The sequence below is a fragment of the Cibotium barometz genome, chromosome 32 (assembly GCF_041138505.1).
Source record: "Cibotium barometz isolate CiBa-2024 chromosome 32, ASM4113850v1, whole genome shotgun sequence".
Lineage (NCBI taxonomy): Eukaryota > Viridiplantae > Streptophyta > Polypodiopsida > Cyatheales > Cibotiaceae > Cibotium > Cibotium barometz.
Window position 1 is genome coordinate 23,379,479 of NC_141077.1, and position 22,198 is coordinate 23,401,676.

General features: G+C 40.4%; 1 protein-coding gene across 3 annotated transcripts in view; it reads right to left on the reverse strand.

The window, feature by feature from the left end:
• Nucleotides 1–18,442: 18,442 nt before the first annotated feature.
• LOC147619975 (ABSCISIC ACID-INSENSITIVE 5-like protein 2) overlaps nt 18,443–22,198 on the reverse strand; it is a 43,223-nt gene continuing 39,467 nt past the window's right edge. For all 3 annotated transcript variants that reach the window (XM_086772085.1, XM_086772084.1, XM_086772082.1), the window contains one exon: nt 18,443–19,198. In XM_086772085.1, coding sequence (XP_086628211.1) covers nt 19,057–19,198 — 142 coding nt within the window. In that variant the 3' untranslated portion in view covers nt 18,443–19,056. The remainder of the gene's footprint in view (nt 19,199–22,198) is intronic.

Genomic DNA, 22,198 nt, shown 5'->3' on the forward strand with positions numbered 1-22,198 from the left:
TAGTTCCCACTCAACAGGAGTAACTAAGTCAGGTTGCTACTTTGCAATGATTGAACATGTAAGTTGTTCAACTCTCAAAATGATATGTTGAAAAGTTTTGCATGTGAAAAATATTTATTTTATTGAATTTTTCTTGTGTTTACTTTTGTTTGATTTTCAAGAATGAACGAGGACGCAACAGTGAAAACAAACTTGAAGGATTGCTTGTTCCATACAAGTATGCTATGTTCATGCGATGAGCCTCAATTCACAGAGGAGTTCAATGATAGTGAGAAGAAGTCTATTATAAAGGCAAGAGCCCATGAGGCTAACACTAGCAAGAGGGTTTGGTATCCTCTTACCCAGCCAATCCTTGGCTGTTTGGTGTATGGGGTAAACTTTATAGACCTTGTATCCCCTATAAATAGTTTTTCATAAGCATGTGTCTTTATGTGCTTCTCTGGATTGTAGGGAAAGTGGAAGAAGGATTTTGAGTTTGCTTGTAGTAGAGGATACCTCCCAATTTAGCCAAACATGAGCTCATCCAGGTAACAAATAATGCAAGGAGAAATGTCATCAAGACTTATAATCAAAAGATGACAAGAGTAAGTTCTAATTGTCATGTTTCACCATATTTGTAAACTATTATATGTGTTCTCTTCTTTGGAGAATTTTGTGTATTAACTAGTATTTCTTTTGATTATTTCAATGGTAGAATATCTCGATAGTTAATCCTACAGATGGAGTGGAGTGGTATCTAAGGGTATTAAAAATATTGGGGCAAGATGTGAGAATTTTTGGTTGAGCTATGGTATGCCACTTGGAGACCATCACTATATTCCTTGGTTGGAAAAGGAGGTATGGATGGATCAACTATTGGAAGATGCAAAAAGGATTTTACAACAAATCTTATATTCTACAAGGGGTGCCAATAAAGTGGAGCTACCTATTGGTGCAAGTTTGGAGGCATATTTTAGTGATGTGGTGAGTAGATATAGGGGTGTCTTGTTTTATGCATTTCAAAAGGAGATGAATGTGGGAACTCCACCTGCCAAGCATGTTGATTTGAAGAACTCATCTCGTCGATTGGTCTCAAGGTAACTATTAGTTGCTAATTGGTGTATGAAAATATTTTAAAATTACTTATGTTGATAGTCTCATATGTTACTTTTGGTGGAACTTTTCTTTTTGCTTTATTATGGTGGGTTCTTGATGCATCTCATATCATCAAAGAGAATTCCATGCTTGCCGGATATTTTCAAAGCATGGATAGTGATCTAGCCCCCTACATATTGTATGTATAATTCAGTCATATTTAGGGAGAATAATGTAGTTGATGGAGTCTTCTTACTTACCTATTAGGAGTGGAAGCACTGCCCTTTGGTGGCTTAATATGAATAAAGGGGAGTTCTTGGAAGAGGAGAAAGAGAATTATCTTAGGCACCTCAAGGGTGAATGCAAATCAAAGTCAGATTCTTTCGAAGAGATGACCGAGGAGCAAAGGAAGAAAATGGAGGAAGAACTAAAAGCTCTCAAGGAGAAAGAAGATCAAGATGCCAAGGAACAAGGCAAGAAGGGGGTCATCCACCATTAGGCAGTAAAGATGTTTCTATGAAGGGTAAATTTACTACAAGTTCCTTGTAATATGTACTATTTGTTCTATTCTAGCATGCTTTAATTTCTTTTTAATGTTGAATGATTTTACTTTGTCTTGTGTGTAGACATAAGATCCTTTGGTTATCTTGCTCTTTCACATAAAAGAATTGGCTAGGGCTCTATTATCTATGCTGCATTGGTGGCTACCTTTGGTGCACTAGAGAAGAAGACCACATTACAAGAGGTGAAGGTGTGGAGCTATGATTTTATTTCACTAGGAAAAGAGTTTATGGACAGAAATTTCACAGAGGGATTTACAGTGATGCAAGAGTTCTACATGAACTTAGGCAAGGGTAAGAAAATTTACAACTCAAAACCTTGCGCTTAGAGTGTCGATTTAAGCGTGATAGATCTTCCAATAGGTACTCTTTGTAAATTGTTCTCTCAATTCATCACATTCATCTCTTTCCATATTTAAGAAGCATGCCCTTGTGTAGGTAATAACATTATGGGGGTAGAAGGCATATCAGCATGAAAGCAACTCACTGAGGATCATGTCAAGTTCTCACTTTTGGTGGCTTCCATAGTCATGGAAGACATGGATTGGATTCCTATATTTTGTCCACTTTCATCTATCACATTGGTGGAGTGCATGGATTCATGTGTAGGGTTGATGGTTGTTCTTAGATGGGTCTTGGATTGCTCAGAGCCATATGGAACATCTACAAAGTATACTCATGTGTTCAAGGTATGCTATGTACCATATTGTTTAGGTATACATTATTTTTTTGTCATGTATCAATTTTTGAAATTTCATGTAGATGACTACATTCTTTGCATTTGCTTTGCACAAGGCTAGCATGTGTCCCCATTATGGGCATGAGGGGGCAAAAAGGGTACATTAATATTCATTATTTGTATGGGTTTTTTGTTTTAAGAGACCAATAGTTATTGGTACTATGTGTATAGGTGGGGAAACTACTTCAACAAAATATTAATGCGAGATACTTACCCATTACATGTCTTCATCCATGAGGGCATGTCATAATGGTAACCTTGGAGGATGGTGAGGTCCCCTTGAGAGGAGTTCCTCTCTTATGTTATCTTTTTGGAAGCATTGTGTCCAACAACAGGTAGTGTTTTGGAGATTGGAGGTGGCACGAGGCCTATGCTAAAAGCCTCTATGCACACACGGCATGGTTGTATGCTCATTGACAATGACAAAGAGATATGTGAGGGCTATCTTACTCCTTTTATAGAGAATTATTGTGGTACTATGAAAGTGGCTAGCATGAAGGTGACTTTTGCCAGCGATGATGAAGATTAGTTTGTTGTGGATGATGCACCTCTTGACTAGTAAGTAGACTATCTGGACTTTTGATGTGTAGTGCTTTTCTTATGCCTTACCCAATTATAGTGAGTTTCCTTATTATGCAAAGAAAATGGCAAGGCATATGATCTTAGATCCTTCATATGATCATATGCCAGTGGATCGACATCATAGAAAAAGATGCATGTTTATTTATGGACGAGGTGGATGTTGTTTATATACTAGTGTGGATACATGCCTCACATAGACCTTGAGAGAGATTCTGGATTTCTATAGTTGCATAAATTTTGTAGCCTCAACTCAAGTGCTATGGAGAAATCGATCGAGAGGTATAGCCTAGCAAAGAGGGAAAGAGACCGAGATCGTTTGAATTTTAGAAATTGAATACTAGAGCATTGCCATACCCAGATTCACTTTCTCAACTTCCATAATTTCCTTATAGAGTAGATGGCTTCAACAAACCATACAACAAGCAAAAAAGAGTGGTGAGGTTATAAGCAAAGAGGAGGAGGAGCTTGCATATGGTTGTGATTACCATGTAAGTGAGTTTTTATATGTACACAAGAAACCGTAAGACACATAGTCTTGTATAAGTTTTTGTTCTTGATACAATTTCATGATCTTCTTTTGCTTGCAGTATCACAAATTTGGTGTGCTTTGGTTACGCGATCGTCACTTTTGAGTGGAGAGAATAGAAAAGAAGAGAACAACATTTGATTGCAGTGTTAAAGAAAATTTCATGCAAGAAAGTCATTCAAGTGCAAGTGATCTAAGTAGTGAAGTTGGCATACTTGATTATTGTGGAGCAATACAAGACATTATCAAGGTTGGGTTCAAAAAGTTTTCTATGTTCGTTTTTGATGTGAAGTGGTTCAAGGTAGTGACTCAAGGACCACAAGAAACCATGCGTAGAGATAAGAGCAAATTTTTTCAAGTAGACTCCACAAAGATATGGACAAACCAAAGGGACACATTTGTGCTACCAAAGCGTTGTGATCATGTCCTCTTCAAGGTGGATGCGAGAGATCATAGGTGGTTGTTTGTAATCCAAATTGATCCATGCAGTAAACAAATATTTGAAGATATGGAAATTTCAGATGAAGTAGAGGTTGAGAAACCCACTCAAGAAGCACAAGAAACAGATATTGATCTAGTTGAACAACTAGAAGAAGGATCAAATGAAGGTATAGTAATTCAACAATTACTAGCACTTGAACCACCAGAAGTAAACACAACAACTGATCCGAAATTCAAAGAAAAAATAGAAGAACAACTTTCAACATAACCACCTCTAATGCCTAAAATAGAAGAGGATGATACGGAGGCTACACCTATTGATGAAGATGTAAATGGAGAGGTATTTCTAGAAATAGATGTCAGAGCCATGGATCTAGCTGAGGATGAGAGAGTTGATGATGAGCTATAACATCTTATTTTAATTTTATTTACCAAGAAATACTTGGTTTTTGTCAACGTTTTCGTTTTTTGCACACTTAATTTTTTTAAGAAGTCCAAAATAAAAAAAAGAGATTTCAATGCGCTTTTTGACACTTATTGTTGTGACCTTTATTTTGACGTTTGTCTTTGACGGTTATTTCAAATCAAATTTCGACGTTTATATCGACGGCACAGAAACCGTTCGATACCAAGCATCGAAAATGGATCATCCTATAGTAGTGTTCGTATAAAACTTGGTACAAACACATTTTTAAGTCGGTGAAATTGAATTTGTCTTCAAGATTTGAGATTCTTTACCCATAGGTGAGCCTCCCTATCTTATGTTAGGGAAAAAGAATATTTTTTTTATAAGTCTCACATGTTACCTCAAAGATCTCTCTGTGTTGGATTGGATCTCCATTGCCCATAAATGTTTGCATCAACTTAGTAATATAATGTGGCTTCATCTGTGTTTGTCTTGGTGCATGGGATATTCCTAATTCCCTAGCCACCCTTGTCCTATTTTTTACACCCATTCAAGATTAATAAATCAGTTGTGGTAGATGTGGCAAGTTATGGGGTTGGTCATGGAAGACCACATGTATTTGTTGTTTAACCAAGTCTTAGGGAAGTTCATCTTCCCTTTATCATCTTCTACCCCTTCCTAGGTCAGGCATGTAGTATTGAGTATAGGCCCCAAATTAGGCATCACAGGAGTGTAATCCATTGGTTCTTAAATATCATCAAATCATGATTTTGTGATATTATTACTTGCACATGTGTGAAACTCTAGGTCAAACAACATATTATTAATGTCTTATTTAGAGTAAAGAATGCTTCTCTAGTCCTAAGAGCATTGGAAACATCTCTCCTAATTTGGTGAGTGATCTGGGGTTGTTCCAAAGATCTGGGGTTATTCCAAAGAACTTATCAATGCAAAACCATCATTGGTGGTGCAATTTGAGTATATGTTCAACCCATGACACTCTCACTAATCCACTGCTCATTACTAGATTTTTATTAAGCTTCTTATTTGTTTTGGGTTATAATCCAGATAGTCCCTTTGCATAGTCCAAAAGACTATTGCATTTTATGGAAGAGGATGTAATCCTCTTGTTAATTTTCTCCTTTGTGTGGAAGCATACTCCATGGATGAACCTCACTACTTCTTTTAATAGATTCTATTTCTCTCTAGGCAAATATGCTAAATTAGGTGTTGTGATGAATCCCACACTTAATTGATAGGAGGATCCTGGGTGGTTAAATGCACTGTCATCTTTTTGGTTTTTCACAAAATTGAGTTTTTCATGGTGTAAAAAACTACATGGTTTTTAATAGACACTGAATCATGTGTCATTAGGCCTTGCCTTAAAGCTAATTTATAACTTCCAGATGGATGTGGGTGTGTATCCTGTCACATCCTCACTCCATTGTCACAATAGAATTCTCCTTTTGCTAATAGGGTAAAGAAAGAGCTCTCTTTGCCTAGATGGAGGCAAGTAGAGATTCATCTTTGTTGAGGTTCTCTCTCATAAAAGGCGGGGAAGAAGAAGAAGGTAATGCCAAAGGGAAACTTAAACCTATCTAGCATACATCCATCAAACAAGAAACATCCCCAACAATAATAGAGAATAAGGGGAGCTCACAAGCTAATGCGAAAGAGAAACCTACTAATAAACCTATCTAGCTATTCCTAATTTTAAACAAGTACATACAAGTGACTAGTTATCACACTAGGCCGACAAAACTTAAAAAATTTTCAACCTATATTACTAATCTTAAGAAAGTATATACAAGTGACTAGTTATCACACTAGGCCGACCTATATTACTAATCTTAAGAAAGTATATACAAGTGACTAGTTATCACACTAGGCAGACCAAACTTAAAAATGGTATAAGATAATACCACTTAATATATTCCAATACCGTCTTTTATAAAAGAAAAGTGACTATTTGAGAGTTATAGCAAGATAATAAATCACCTTATAGTAGGTCAAGTGAGTAAAACCATGTAAACCTATGGAGTAGTTAATTTACCCCCTTCCTAATGGTAAAACCATGTAAACCTATGGAGTAGTTAATATACCCCCTTCCTAATGGTAAAACCATGTCCTTGCATTACTTAAGTTGGCCACCCAATTTGGTAGTGAAGTTCTACCGGGTTGGAAAGGTGTGGATGGTCCACGATATACCATGAAGTGGGTGGCCAAGGCTAAGTGGAGTTTGAGTGGGAGGGTAAGCTTAAGTGCTATTAATCCACACATGCAGTGATAAGTGTTGGATGTGGTATAGTCAACTTATCAACGTGAAGTGGAAGGTTTAGGCAATGTAGAAGGTTATCATGCAAGGCCTCCTTTTTTTGTGGATACTTCAAATGAGGTGGTTGATAGAAGTTTTTTATACCCTATGATTAGTGTCACGTCCACCATGGAATGATTTACATGGGTAGATGCTAGGCCAGATCTTCTTGGCATGACATGATACTGTGCTCTGATCTCGCAATGTGATGCTTAGAGATGAGATTACTTCTTCATGGGTGGGTGAATACATTGGCCACGGTGAGATTGTGTTGGTGGTAAATTGGAGTCAAAGCAAAGGTTTCAAGCATTGAATCTAGTTGGAGAGGTACTACAAAGTTAAGGATTTCTAGGCAATGGGTCATACCATGGGCCAAGTTTTCACCCATCGCCATGGTCACCGTATCTAGAGATGTACATGGAGGGTTAGCATCGTGATGAGCTTGGTTGCAGGTGCATGTGTTTGTGTAAGTAGTGAGATGCGAGATGTGAAAAAATTTATGACACTCATAGTGAAATATGTAGGTGATATATATGGGCAAGGCGAAGGGTGTGCCGTTGTGTGTGTACTACTCTAACTCAGATATCTCTAAGTCAACTACTTTCTTCAACTCTCTTTGCTACTCTCTTTGATATTTACTTGACGTCCCTTTTCTTAGAGATTCAAGTTCACTAGAATGTGGATGCATGGTAGAAAAGCTGGCTTTGCTCATAGCTACAATGGAGATTGATGGCCTCTATGGCTAGATGGATTTGGTGTTATCAAGCACTAGAGGGATAGAGCCAAGGTAGGCCAAGAGTTACTGTGGTCAAATACAAGGCCACAAGAGGTTCTTGCTAAGTTGAGGAGGATCCAAACAATGGGTCCATGGGCTAGGCTTGCACTTGCCATGGCTCCCCCATTAGAAATGTACCTGGATGGCGATCAGTGATGAGGCTTAATGCAGGTTTTGGAAAAGAGTAGTGCCTATGTATATGTGGCATGCATGGGCATGGGGCTAAAGGTGTGCCCTTGTAAAACACCTCTTCTGGTGAAAACTCCAACACAATACTTTCTTCGACTTTTTTAATTTTTCTTCCTTCTCCTCTCTGTGCCCTATGTATATGTGGCATGCATGGGCATGGGGCTAAAGGTGTGCCCTTGTAAAACACCTCTTCTGGTGTGCCCTTGTAAAACACCTCTTCTGGTGAAAACTCCAACACAATACTTTCTTTGACTTTTTTAATTTTTCTTCCTTCTCCTCTCTGTGCAAGCATCTTGTGGGTGGCATCTCAAGACAAAGGTTTTGTACCAAATTTGTGCTGATAAAGAATTTGGAAAGTAGTAAACAAGGCTTGGTTACACTAAAAAGGTGAACACACAAAACCCATGGCAATCCCCACTTCATTAGGGTAATCAACATTCATTATTAGTTCCCTAGAGTAGTCTCCATCATCCAACAAATCCTCAATAACCACCTGATTTGACTAGTGTTAGGTTGTGGTGGTAATACTAGCAATGGTATAGATATGTCAAGTATCCTATACATTCCTCTAGACTGAATTTTCACACTAGATACATGAGTTATATGAACATTCCTATGGATAGGGTGTGCTGGTGATGCTAAGGGAAGTCTTTCTATAGGAAATTACAAACATTATGATTATTTTTATGGCTATTCACAGTGGGTATCAGCACATACTTGTATGATGGTTTCTCAACCATATATAATGCAGAGAATAGATCAAAGGTTGAGGCCTTAGATTCTCTAGAGATCACTCTTGAATATTACATCATGCAAGGAGAAATGTTGGTATCACGATTTCCCAACCACATACAATGCACATAATACATGCCTTAGATGCTCTAGAGATCACTCTTGAATATTACATCATGCAAGGAGAAATGCTTGTGTTTCAAACCATGGCATAGTGGGAAAGGAAGAGACATGAATGCTATGGTGAAGAGAGCCCAATAAAAGTGCTACCAGTGCCATTATAGTGGAAAGGAAAGGAATGGACATGAACACTATGGTGAGAAGAGAGCCTAATTACATTTCTACCACTAACAAGGCTCCTCATTATGTGGTCAAATGTCCCCATAAGTCAGCCTCAACGAGCTAATAGCCTACACACAAAATTCTATAAACCCTAGTACACAAGTTATGTAAAATGTGGAATAGATAATCTCTTTAAGGATCATCCTTATAGAAAAAATAATGAAGTATCCACTTTTACCAACCTACCACATAGGATTCATGATGATGAGAGTGTATAGCCCATATTGGTAGATGTACGTCTTAAGATCTTAAGATAAGCCCAAACATGAATGCTACAGAGGGATCAATTTGAGAACCTTGATTCTAACTCATCACTCAAGGTTGGAAGAAGAAGAAGAAAAGTGAGGAAGGTAGGAATCATTAGTGATTGTATTGATGAGGGGACTACCAAAACCATATCCACACAGTCCAATTGCAAGAGGAACCATAACCTCAAGAAAAGTCTAGCTAGGAACAACAACCATATTCCAATAGTCCAGCTACTAGGAGGTACCACAACCATAACCAGACAGTCTAGCTACTAGGAGGTACCACAACCATAACCACACAATCCAGCTACTAGGAGGTACCATAACCACATAGTCTAGCTACTAGGAGGTACCATAACCATAACCACACAATCTTGTCCAACCAAGGTGGTGAAGTTGTCTTGGAGAATAGAACTGGGTTGGAGAATATCCCAATGAACAGCTAGAAATTAAAAAAGTGGAAGCTGCCAAGAGCCTTTGTGAGGAGAAATTTGAAGAGAGACTAAGAGCCAGTCGGGCTACAAAGACAACTTATCTAAGTGCGGAAATGGCAAGGGAACCCAAAAGCACTAGTTCCTTGTTGGAACAAATTGTGGAATTGTCTGAATCTGAGATAAAGGACATGTTCAATCGTATGTTTACTGAAGGGAGAGAAATTTCTCATGTGGAATCAACCATTCCTGAATGAGGATCCCTGGGATTTGACAATTTCTCAGACCACATTCACCACCATGAGATTTAGCAAGACTTATGTCTTTCCTTCCTTAGGAAATAAAGATGCCAACAATAGGGCCATTGCTAAGGGAAAGTCAATGCTTGTGGGGATGAATATCAAAGAATAGGTAGAAGGAAGACTCTAAACTAGACCAAGGTCTAATGACAACACATTGAGGAGGATTTGAATATGATTGCCTTTTGAATGGAGGTGAGCGGTGCTCTGAAGACCTGGGGGACCTTTGTGCCTATTGCCATGGCGTTGACGCTAGTGAATGGCTTAGATCTAGGCACTACCCTCATATTCACGGGCGTGTATAACATCATCAATGGGCCTTCTGCTCGGGGTGCCCATGCTTGTTTAACCCCCATGAAGACCATAGCCACAGTGCCATAACCCATGCCTACTTAAAAAGAAAATCTCTAAAGCGTGATCGCCCCACTCAAGGTTGCAATTATTATAGAGAGCAAGTCAGATGATGTACCAAATGGTTACAGATGGCGCAAATACAGACAAAAAACAGTCAAGAATAGCCCCTATCTAAGGTAATTGTAGCTCATACCACACAGATAACATTTTCTTCATCATAAATTTCCCATTGCACAATACCAAACAATCAGTGTGCCGCCTAGCAGCTAGCTTTTCACCTGATTGTTGTTCATGTGGGTACTATGCCTGCTCGGCAGAAACTACTTCCTGCACAAACAATGTAGGCTCAGAAAAAAGATAACACGATGATTTCTTAATAACCTAGAATGCTCATTCTTACCGACAAGGGCCAACACAATCACCACAACCTTCCATATCGTTGTGATGTGTAAGAGAGAGGGAGAGAGAAAGGTGTACTTAGAAAAGAATATTCTGAGGGGAGGGATGGCTATGCATAAGCCATGGCCATGCATGGGCATAGGGTGCATATAGCAATGCCATAGCAAGGCCTATGCAAGACCATAGATTATGCATATCCATGGTCTATGCATAGCTATGCCTATGCATGACCATGGATATGCATAATCTATGGTTATGCATAGCTATGCCTATGTGTAGCCTATTCGCATATGCATGACCATGGCTTACATATGCCACATCTATGCATAGCTATGTATATACTACACATAGGCATGGATATGCATAAGTCTACGCATAGGCATGGCTATGCGTAAGCCATGTATGCATGTAGGCATAGCTATGCATCATCCATGGCCGTGCATATGCCATGCTATGGCATTACATAGGCATAGCTATGCATAGACATGACTATGTGTAATCCTTGGCTGTGCATAGGCCATGTCTATGCGTAGCTATGCCTATGTAATGCCATAGCATGGCCTATGCATAGCCATGGATTATGCATAGCTATTCTTGTGCATAGCCATGTCTATGGATAGCCTATGTGTATACATGGCCATGGCTTACACATAGCCATGCCTATTCATAGCTATATCTGTGTGCAGGCTATGCATAGCTATTCCTATGCGTGTAGGCTATGCATCTCTCTTGCATATCAAATCCTCTTGAATAGCACTTAGGATATCCTCTTGCATAGCACTTGTATGCCTCTTTAGCACTATGAATATCCTCTTGTGTAGCACTTAGCATCTTGTATGGCCTTGCATATAATGTCTTATAAGCATAGATTTGCATAGCCTCTTAGCACTTGGTCTTGTTTCTCACCAACCTACTTGTTTTTGTGGTGTTTGTGTGTGGCCTTGCATATAATGTCTTATAAGCATAGACTTGCATAGCCTCTTAACATTTGGTCTTATTTCTCACCAACCTATTTGTTTTTGTGGTGTTTGTGTGTGTATACATGAAATTGAAAAAAAAAACCACCTCCAAACTAAGCACTAAGCTACAAATCAATTGTGTGTGAGGTAAGCATTGTATGGTTATGCCTAGTTTGTTTTTTTATTCAAGTCAAAGGCCCAATGCCCCATGCACAATCTTGCATGTGAAATTTTTCCCTCATGGGCAGAAAATAGCATGCCACTTGTACATAAGCATGGTCATGCATAGGCTATGCATAGCCATGTCTATGAGTAGGCATATAAATAGCCATTCCTATGAGTATAAATATACATAGCCGTGCCTATGTCTAGGTTATGTGTAGGCTATGCATAGCATATGCATTGGCATGTCTTTCCAAAATGGCAAATGGTGTGGATGAGCATTTTGACATGCTTGCCTTGTGTAATGCAGGGTGGGCAAGTATTCCCTCTTACCCAAAGGCCCACTCGGCCTATGGGCAAGATATTATGCTTGCATGCCTTGCTCTATGCAAGGTGGGCAAGCATTTATGCTCTCCAACATGCCATATGCCCACTCGTCCTATGGGCAACCAATTTTTCTTGACAACCTTGCATTATGCAAGGCGAGCAAGCATTTTTTCTCTCCAACGTGCCATAGGCCTAGTCGGCCTATGGGCAAGCAATTTCTCTTACAGACCTTGCATTACGTAGGGCGAGCCGCAACATCTATGCTCTTCAAATATGCCATTTACCATTTGCGAGAGGGATAATGCTTTCCAAACTTTGGTCGAGGCATTAAGGTGGGCAAGTATTATTTCTCCAAAATGTAAAATGGCATTGTTCCAAGGTGGGCTAAGGTTGTAGCTCTCTAGCATATTTTCCATAATATACATATCATTAATTATAAGCATAAGATTTATTTTACATCCAGCTAGCTTTATGCTCTTGCATGAGAGTCTATGCATAAGGCTTATGCATGTGCCTTGCATGGATAATTTAGTTGAATAGTGCCCATGCAAGCCATGGATGATATACTCCTAATCAATGATCATTTATGCTTGCTAATTGGGGCTGAAGCGTCCATGGCTTGCATACAATGTGCTAAAAATTCAACTTGTGTTCATGTAACCCATGGATGCTTTATGCTTAATCAACAAGTGTATTCAATGTAAAGTGTTTATATCTTGCATACTAGCATTTTTGCAAGTTATGGATGCTTTACTCATCAATTGGAGAATGTAAATGTTTGTTGATTAGGCATAAAGTATCATAAGCACTTTTTTACGCCCACTATCGACAAGCGTAAATGCTTGTTGATCGAACGTAAAGCATCATGGCTTGTATACATACTACTCAACTAAGATCCATGCAAGCCATGGGTGCTTCATGATACTCAAATAGCATTCATACCAGCCATGGATGCTATTCAGCTAGCATCCATGCAAGCCATGGATGCTTTACATCCAATCAGTAAAAGTGTTTACACTCTCCAATCCAATTGGACATAGAGCATACATGGATTCCATCGTCACTACTACATGCAAGCCATGCATACTTTACGCTTAATATATTAAAGAGAATTTGCATAACTTTTTTGGGTGTTAAGCCGTTAAGCATCCATGCCTGCACCCATTTCCACATCCATGTCCCATGTTGACATATTTGTGGATGACCAAGCCTATGTAAGTGTGGATCACAATTGTAGTGAAATGGTGTATTCATTATCTATATAGAGCATGAAAAATGTTCCATACTTTGCTTTTGGTCGCTTGTTCATGCAAAATGCGATTTGAAGCTATGTTTATCTTAAATTAGACATAACTTTTGATCTATAGCTTAGAACAACATGCTATAAAAAGTAAAAGTGGAGAACTTTTAATGCTCTATTACAAACGGGACATCACTAACTGTGCCAGAAGCCTCTGAGCCTGATCTCTCATCAGCGCCTCTCTCGGTATTCATGTCTTGACTATTAAGGGGAGGGGTTGGAATCTGTCGACCTGGCCGTGCCATGTGGATTAGCATAGCCCCAGATGTAATGTGTGTGTCTAGGCATTGTGGGTATATATGTAAAAAGGGCCACTTGGCCTCTCTAATGTGTATCCAATGTCAAGTGAATAAGGTTGAATGCCTTAGGCAAGATGGCATACTTCATCCACTTGAGATAGAAGAGTCTATGTGGCAAAGTATTTCCATGGATTTTACTATGGAACTACCTAGAACAAATTGAGGACATGATTCTATTTGGGTAGTAATGGATACACAAACCAAGATGGTTAAGTTTATTCCCACACGGTCTACAAGTAGGAGTCTCATGAGTTATACAGGCTTTATGGATTGCCTAAAGAACTAGTCAGTGCCATGATGCAAAACCCTGTATCACGTGCATTCAAGGGCTAGCATTCCCAACTTCACAGATTTGGTGTCAATGCTGATCATTAAAGAGAAGAACTTGGGTGAAGATCAAAAGTCTTCACAAAACAAACATAGTTAAGAGCAGCAGGCCTTCTACACAAGTGCAAGTAGAGGATGAGGTAGGAGTTGTGGATGTGGCCAAGGTGGTAGCCGAACGGGTAATCAGAATTATGGTCAGTAGTAGCAACAGTCCCAGGATTCACAACAACAACATACAGGTGGAAGAGGCCAGTTTAGATCTGTGAATTTTTCATGAAAACACACCCTTTCTCTATTCAACCTGTGAATACTCCCTTTTAATGGTAACGTTCTGTATATAAATAATGTGTTAAAAAAGGATTTTAGAAATCCCTTCTGTTGAACCCACGCCACGCTTACATATTTATGAGTGAAACCCCTGAGGGTATTATAGTTCATCCAATGTTTCATGTATCTAGACTGAAAGAGAAGCTAGGTGACTCGAATGAGCTGGTTCCTTTAAAAGTACTAATCTGAGAAGAGCAAATTGAATATATTCCTAAAGCGCCAGAAATGGTTCTTAATCAGTGTACTAAACATTCAAGATGAAGTTCTTATGATGAGTACCTAACGAAGTCAAAGGGAAGATCTAAAAGAGAAGCTATGTCGGAATCCGTTTAAAATTTAAAGGCCCAGATTTTCGAGTTCATTGCTAAGGACATCAATGGTTCTAAGTATGTTACGTCCACACTAGGCACCTAACTTAGGGTGAGTTAATCACGGGTTAGAAGGGTGCCTGGCTAGGAAATGGCTTCACACTAAGTGAAGAAAGGCTTTAAAAATGAGGCATAGTTATTAAAACAACTATGGAATGCACTCATAATAAAAGATGGGCTTAGTTTAGGGCCCATGCTCCTATGTAAGTGAACCCAAGGCAGTTCTAGGACACGATCGTATAACTCGTAGTCTAAGGCCCAATAGGATTTCTCACCACCACAAGGACACCCGCAGAGCTTGGTGGTATGGGATGCCAAGCCTTACCATGGGGGAGCACTATCTAGGGTGCAACTACGGCCTCCAGCTCAAGGGTGAGTCCAGACGGAATCTAAGACTTACTTCTAGGTGTGTTCTATGTCAAATGATCCTTGGTAAGTCTTGGATGAGACTTAGAAGTATGTAAAATCATAAATTAGCCCAAGGAGCTAATAATAGATTTTCTTGTCAAAATCATAAATTAGCCCAAGGAGCTGATAATAGCTTTCCTTGTCAAAATTGGGCTTCCCTTTTATATAAATAACTATATGTCTGCATATATGTCTCTGCATATACATATGTCAAAATTGGGATTCCCATTTACATAAAGTACTATATGCCTCTACATATACAGCTTTTGCATAAAATAAATCACTACCAAGATAATACTATCTACGACACAGAAATGGGTGCTCACAGTTAGAATTTGTGTGCGATAGCAATAAGCGTTTGGCTATAGGATTTATCCCATCCAAGCTTATGTACGGATTTCAACCTAGAGCATCGATTGCTCTTGGATTTGGTAAAATCCAAAATCGGCAAGCTTATGATTTTCTGTAAGATCTACAGGAGATTCTTAAACTTGAAACGGAAGTGTAAGAACAGCTCTCTCAAGACTGAGCTCAAATTTATTCTAACCAACATAGATCTCCTAGGGTGTTGGACGTTGGCATGTAGGTGTATCTAAGAATTCTGAAAGATTCTAAGACTCTGCATACAGGCAAGCATTACAAGTTATCTTCTAGGTTTTGTAAACCATTCAAGATCACAAAGAAGATTAATAATGTTGCTTATCGCTCAGAACTTCCCAAGGGTGTTATAGTTCATCCAATCTTTCATATCTCTAGACTGAAAGAGAAGCTAGGTGACTCGGATGAGGTGGTTCCTTTACAAGAACTAATCCAAGAAGAGAAATTTGAATATATTCCTAAGGAACCAGAAATGGTTCTTAATCAATGTACTAAACATTCAAGATGAAGTTCTTATGATAAGTATCTAACTAAGAGGAAGGGAAGATCTGAAAGAGAAGCTATGCACGAATTCGTTGAAAATTTGAAGGCCCAGATTCCCAAGTTCATTGAGGACATCATTGGTTCTTAAGGGGAGGGGAGTATGTTACGTCCACACTAGGCACCTAACCTAGGGTGGGTTAATCTCGGGTTAGAGGGGTACCTAGCTAGGGGGACAGCTTCTCTAAGTAATGGAAGGCTTTAAAGAGGAGGCATAGTTATTAAAAGAACTGTGGGAAAGCAGGGCTTATAAAAGCAAGGCTAAGTTTAGGGCCTAGGCTCCAATATAAGTTAACCCAAGTTATAGTTATAGGACACGATCGTCGAGTCTGACTCGTAGCCTACAGCCCAATAAGATTTCTCACTGCAAGGACACCCGCAAGGTGTGGCTTGGTAGTATGGGATGCCAAGTCTTACCATAGGGGAGCATTGCCTAGTGTGTAGCTATGGCCTCCAGCTCGAGGGTGAGTCTAGATTGACTCTATGGCTGGGAGGTGAGCCTAAAGCCTTACTTCAAGTGTGTTCTACATCAAATGATCCTTGATCCATCTTGAATGAGACTCAACAATATTTACAATCATAAATTAGCCCAATGAGCTAATAATAGTAATAGCTTTCCTTGTCAAAATTGTGCTTCCCTTTTATATAAATAAACTTATGTCCATGTATAAATCTTTTGCATAAAATAAATGACTACCAAGATAATACTATATGTACGACACAAAAATGGGTGTTTTCACACACTATGTACGGAATATCATCAATGTAGTCGTCAGTGCCATCGCACTACTCATCACCTATCTCATACATGTCAACCATGTTAGTTAAAACATTTAATTGGAATCCACACAATCAATACTGACATGATAACATAAAATAGACACAAACACATACAATCACTATGATATATGACATCACTCAAAATGCTAATGCCCCAAATACATATACTAATAACATTGAGTCATCAGTATTAAGTTATCACCCATGATACCAACCCATTAGCATGGTACAATGGTCACTTAAGCAGCCCCAAATAGATGAAATCTAACATTTTGACATGGATCTTTATACGGTTGTGATTCCTCTTCTAACACCCCCATCTTTGACAGACCAACAGTGTGAATAGCTTAGATGCACATTCCTTTGTCTAAAAAGAGAACCTCAAACACACCTTTTCCCAAATAAAACATTCTCTCCACCACTAAGGGTTAGATAGTATCAAACCATCATCTGCTAACTTCATGACCTCAGAGCGCGCTTGCAACCCCATTTGCTAAAAAATCTCATTAACAAAGAGAGAGGATCCAGCAACTTGAGGAGAATCGGTTTGTGAGGTGATCTTTGCAAGTTTCTTTGCATCATGAATAATCATGATCATCAAAGGTTGTTTCCAAGGAATACAGATTTCGTGCAACATACAATTCTCAGAACCTTGCTCTCGTATTGTTGTCAACTCTTACGCTTTTCGTTGGGAAAAAGGGGTTGCTTTTTATAGCATTGGGAATTAGAATAAAATTCACCCCAAGTGAATTTTTTTTTAATGAGTAACGGGTTTCAAATGAAGGCCATGTACCTTGTAGGCCTTCAATTTTGAAAATAGGGTGATTTTTTTTATGACTAACGGGAATCAAATGAAGGCCAATGTACCTTGTAGACCTTCAATTTTGAAAGCTTTGAAGGCAAGGTTGCAAATTTCAGGTCTTCTTGCAAGAGTTCAAAAATAAAAATTAGGCAACAAGATATTTAAATCGGCATTGTGATGACTTGTCTGCATTAGGGAGACAATGACTTTATTAGACACAATTTATACAGCACGTGTTGCACAATTGTTACTTATTTCTAGTCCTCGATATAATGATTTGGAGGGAGAAAAAAATCCTTTGAGAATCTTTAATTGGGCTTAAAATTTATAGGTAAATATTTCAATTAGATGGTTGATTGTAAAAGTTCTACCAAGATCGTTAAGACTCAAGGGTCTAGTGAATCACATTTATTACGATAATAATGGAAATGATTGATTAATAGTGTGATAAATCCCTTGAGTATATTCGAAGTTGTTAGCTAACGATCAGATTTTTAAGGATCTACATCAATTTCCTAAGACTTAGTCACTGTGCATTCTCTTGGTTATTGGAATAAACTAGAACTGAAACTTTGTTCTTTGGAATAAACTAGAACGTCACTAATTAGTAGTACGATATATCCATTAAGTTGGAAGATATTTTAGTGGTTAGATTTTTAAGGGAACTACATCAATCCCATGACTTTTCACTATGCATTTGCTGAAGTCATTCTTGAGTGAAGCGAACAATGGTTGATCCAAACAATGACTAATCTAAGTCATGTGCGCCCTACTTTGGAATGGATGCATTAAACTTCCTGGGAATTAAATCCATGGCAAAGTACTTCGTAAATCATGAGTCCACACCTAAGTTGTCATATCTATATGGGGATGCGTGGATTGAAACTTGAAGAAGAACTGAGTTGAATTGAGTCATGAAGTTAAATATGAATGTGGTCATGTGATATAAACGTATTTTGTTTGAGAATACACATAAAAATTCCCCGCTTGTGGATTACCATGGAGATGTTACACATGACAAGAGGGCCAATATTGATATCCACAAACAAGGATCAAACTGGAAAAGATCATATGCATAAGGGAATGGTGATCAAATCAGATTTCTCTGTTTGGAGTGGATACTCAAAATTCGATGACAAGTAGGAAGAGTATATGACAAGGTGTCCTTCACAAATCTTGGCATCTTGTGTTGAGTATGTTGACACAATCCAACCCTGAAACCAACTAAAAAACACGAGTTGGTTTGACGAAATCTCACTATCATAAATAGGGGTACAAATACTATTCATGTGTTATGGTGGATGTACTGTGGCCCGATTCAATGTGTCATAGACACACAATAATGAGAGTGGCACTCTGCCTATGTTTGTTTCAAGTGTATACTGTGTTTCTACTATTCGCTCACTATTTTGAACCTGCTTACAGAAGCACAACTTTAACAATCGATTCTAATTACATTGCAACAACAGCTGCTTATTGGCTGCCCCAACAGGAGCTTTACACATAGTCCATACATCTGCAAAGATACACTTCAAAAGCACACTCCAGCTTTCGCAACCATTCTGAAGGAGAGTGCAAAGCAACCTCCAAAAGTGCCTTGCTCTTTCTGATTTTCAAATATATCCCTATTATAGGCTGCTCTTTGTGCTGACACTATGATATAATGTATCAGCCTATGGAGTGCTTGGGAAAAACTAGAGCCCTGTAACAAACATTCTGTTCCCTTTCACCAAGAAGTAGTTTGAGTCCTGCGAAGAGTACGTCTTGGTCTTTGAGGCTGTCTTGTGACTGGTACAAGGGTCTCCATAAGCTGCAAAATTCAGAACAGGTTGAATAACTACACACAGAAATAGTTGAAAGGAAACATGATCGAAACCATTCATATAGCATGGAACACTTCATTCTTAGCATTTGGCAGACAAGTTCTATGCTGCAGCCAGTAACTAGAAAGAGAGAGAGAGAGAGAGAGAGAGAGAGAGAGAGAGCTGCCCAGCCTCCCTCCCACCCACACCCCCGCCCCTCTCCTCTTCCCACCTTCTGCTCTTGCTCTAAGCGTGAGAACTGTCAACCCCTCCCAACCTTTTTCTGTCTTTCTTGTTTCCCCCATTTTCTCCCTTCGGGCCTTCCTCTTGACCCACTCGTTCCACCCAACCCCGCCGCCCCCCACCCCTCTCCTTCCCTTTTTTCTTTTTTGGATGACTCTATGGCAGCCGCGCTCCCATCTATAACCCCGATGCAGCTCACAGATGTACTTTTTCTATCGAGGAATTTCGGCTTTAGGCCTCTTCTATCTCTGCCGTGGAGAACACTCTAGTCGGTAAGCTTGTCGGCAGCTGCCCAGCACATGGGCAGGTTGGATCACCAACATTCAGTTCATGGGCAAGGGCTACCTGAGAGGAGAGTTTGAAGACTCTACCCTCACCGCAAGCGTCCTTGACCGGAGCCCACTCCCAGTACGGGAAGGGCAGCTCTTCTTGGCACACCGGTACCATGGACTCGTGCCTGAGTCCGGCCCGTTGGCACAGGCAGCAGGCTTTCCCGTCAGTGTGCTTCCCGAGACTCCCCAAGGAAGAACTGCCAGTTGTTCCAGCAATAGGCAGGATCCTTGGTCAGGTAGTTGAGACCCACCTGCCCACCCACACCCCACACACGCAGAAGCAGCAGCAGCAGCAGCTTCCGTCGTCACCCATGCAGCAGGCATTCCAACACACTGCATCATCATGACATCACCGGAGTGCTCTTTCCAGAGCTTCTGAGACCCGGTGGAGACCCTTCACCGCTGGCAAAGTACCCCCCCCCCCCCCCCCCCCCCCCCCCCGCGGGCGTCGTTCCTGTTGGGAATCGGGATACCCAGTCAACTAAGCTTTCGTTAGGCATCTCCCAGTGGATTCAGCAGCAGAGTTTGAGGAGACCAGGACACCATTGCGAGTCTGTGTACTACTCTACCACTCTCCCCCCACCCCAGAGGATGCAGGAGCCACTATCTTCTCATTTCCCTTGAGCATGAGAGCCGGAGTCACTTGGGCTGATGTGGGGGTGGAGGCCACTCTCCGCAAGGAGGTAACATACCACTCTCAGATGCTGTGAGACGGGTGGCCTGGCCTAAGTTGTTATATACCTAGACACTAATCTACGGATTAGAGAACTAATCCAACAGAGTTAGGGGGCCCCAGGATAAGGGATTAGCAAGCAAATACTTGGCTAGGGTTCCTGAATAGATAAAAAAAGCTTACTGGTTGTTTATAGTAGGTTAGCTATTTACTATATGAGTGAGAGCCTAGGTTATTATGAGACATAATTGTGCAGATGCACCACTGAAGGTCTTGCTTGGACCACGAGGGCAGCTCACGCTGTGCACATGGCGAGTACCGAGGTTGGTGCGTCGAAGGCCTTTCGAAATCGGTGTATGGGACGCCACAGACATGGGCCTATGGATTGTGCAGGAGCCCTAGCCTTGGCTTAGGGGGATTGGTGGATGCCGCTTGCAGTTGGGAGGTGAGCTACCCACTATCTCATAATTTGGTTTGGTATTAACCATGTTTTCAGCTGTGTTTAGGGAAGATTTTTAGAATCACTACACATTTGTCAAGGATGGAGCTTCTACGCCCCCTCTCGAAGCACAAGGCGCTTCATCTATTCATCTACTTTCGCCCACCTTTCTCAATCAGAAGGGCACATACAGGGCACCTTTTCCGCCCCAAGATCTTGCCTGAGAAGGCGGGAGGAGAGGCCCTTATGCAGTAAAACCACCCAGCCACCACCATTAGAGGTTACTTGAGGCAGCCTCACCCACGAGAAGATAGCTACTCCCCCTCGAAACCAGCCGCGAAGTCGCAGCAGGTGAGATCCCTCCAGGATTCAACCTGATACACACGCATAAACAAGGTTAGAGAAACCAAATAAAAGGGGTGCAGGCAAGCTCACCACCCAAGGTCACCACCCAACCATAGGTTCGCATCCACAAACCACCCCCGAGCCAAGGGCTAAGGTCCCACTCCCACAGGCCAAGCTAGTCAGCCCCAGCGTCCCATACCACCAGAGCCTGTCCAAAGGGACCTTCGGCAAGACTGCTTGCGATCCGCCATGTCCATGGCAGGAGTAAGCCTCTTGGTCTAGGTCCATACCACAATGAATCAATAACCCAAGACTCACTTATATAGTGCTTATTGCTACTATAATAACAGTCCAATCAAAAAATAGCCAATAACCTATGATTTATTAATATTGAACCTTAGCCACCTATCCAAGCTTGCTTTCCCTAGTCCCAGAGCTCCCATAACCCTACTGGATTTGTCACTATCCTCCAGAGATCTGTGCCATGCGGAAGGATTTCTTGGAGCATAATGGATTCGCTCGTGTAAGAGTTGATGACTTTAATGAGTGATTAGAGTTGGTGACTAGCTAGTAAAAAGAGTTGGTGACTTTGACTACTGTGTTTATGCATTCATGCAAGGGTTGGTGACCCTAGTGACTGCGTAAACTCGTGAAAGAGTTGGTGACCTATTCAGTGAGTATGTGAACTCATGGAAGGGCTGGTGATCCTGGTGAGTTAGTTCAGCTCATGCAAGGGCAATAGCTCTAGTGAGTCCAACATTTGGATCTAGCATCGGTGGTGCCCATGGTCGCGACAGTTTTGGTGTACAAGATGGCAAGTTGGGAGATTTAATCGAAATCATCGCACGCAAGCATTTGCCTATGAAATGTACTTGCATGTGTGACTAGTTTTGTTTGCTTGGACATTGCATGGTATTTTGCCTGTGAATGTCCACAGGCATTAGGGACGCTTGGACACCTCGTGGACGGGTGTGTG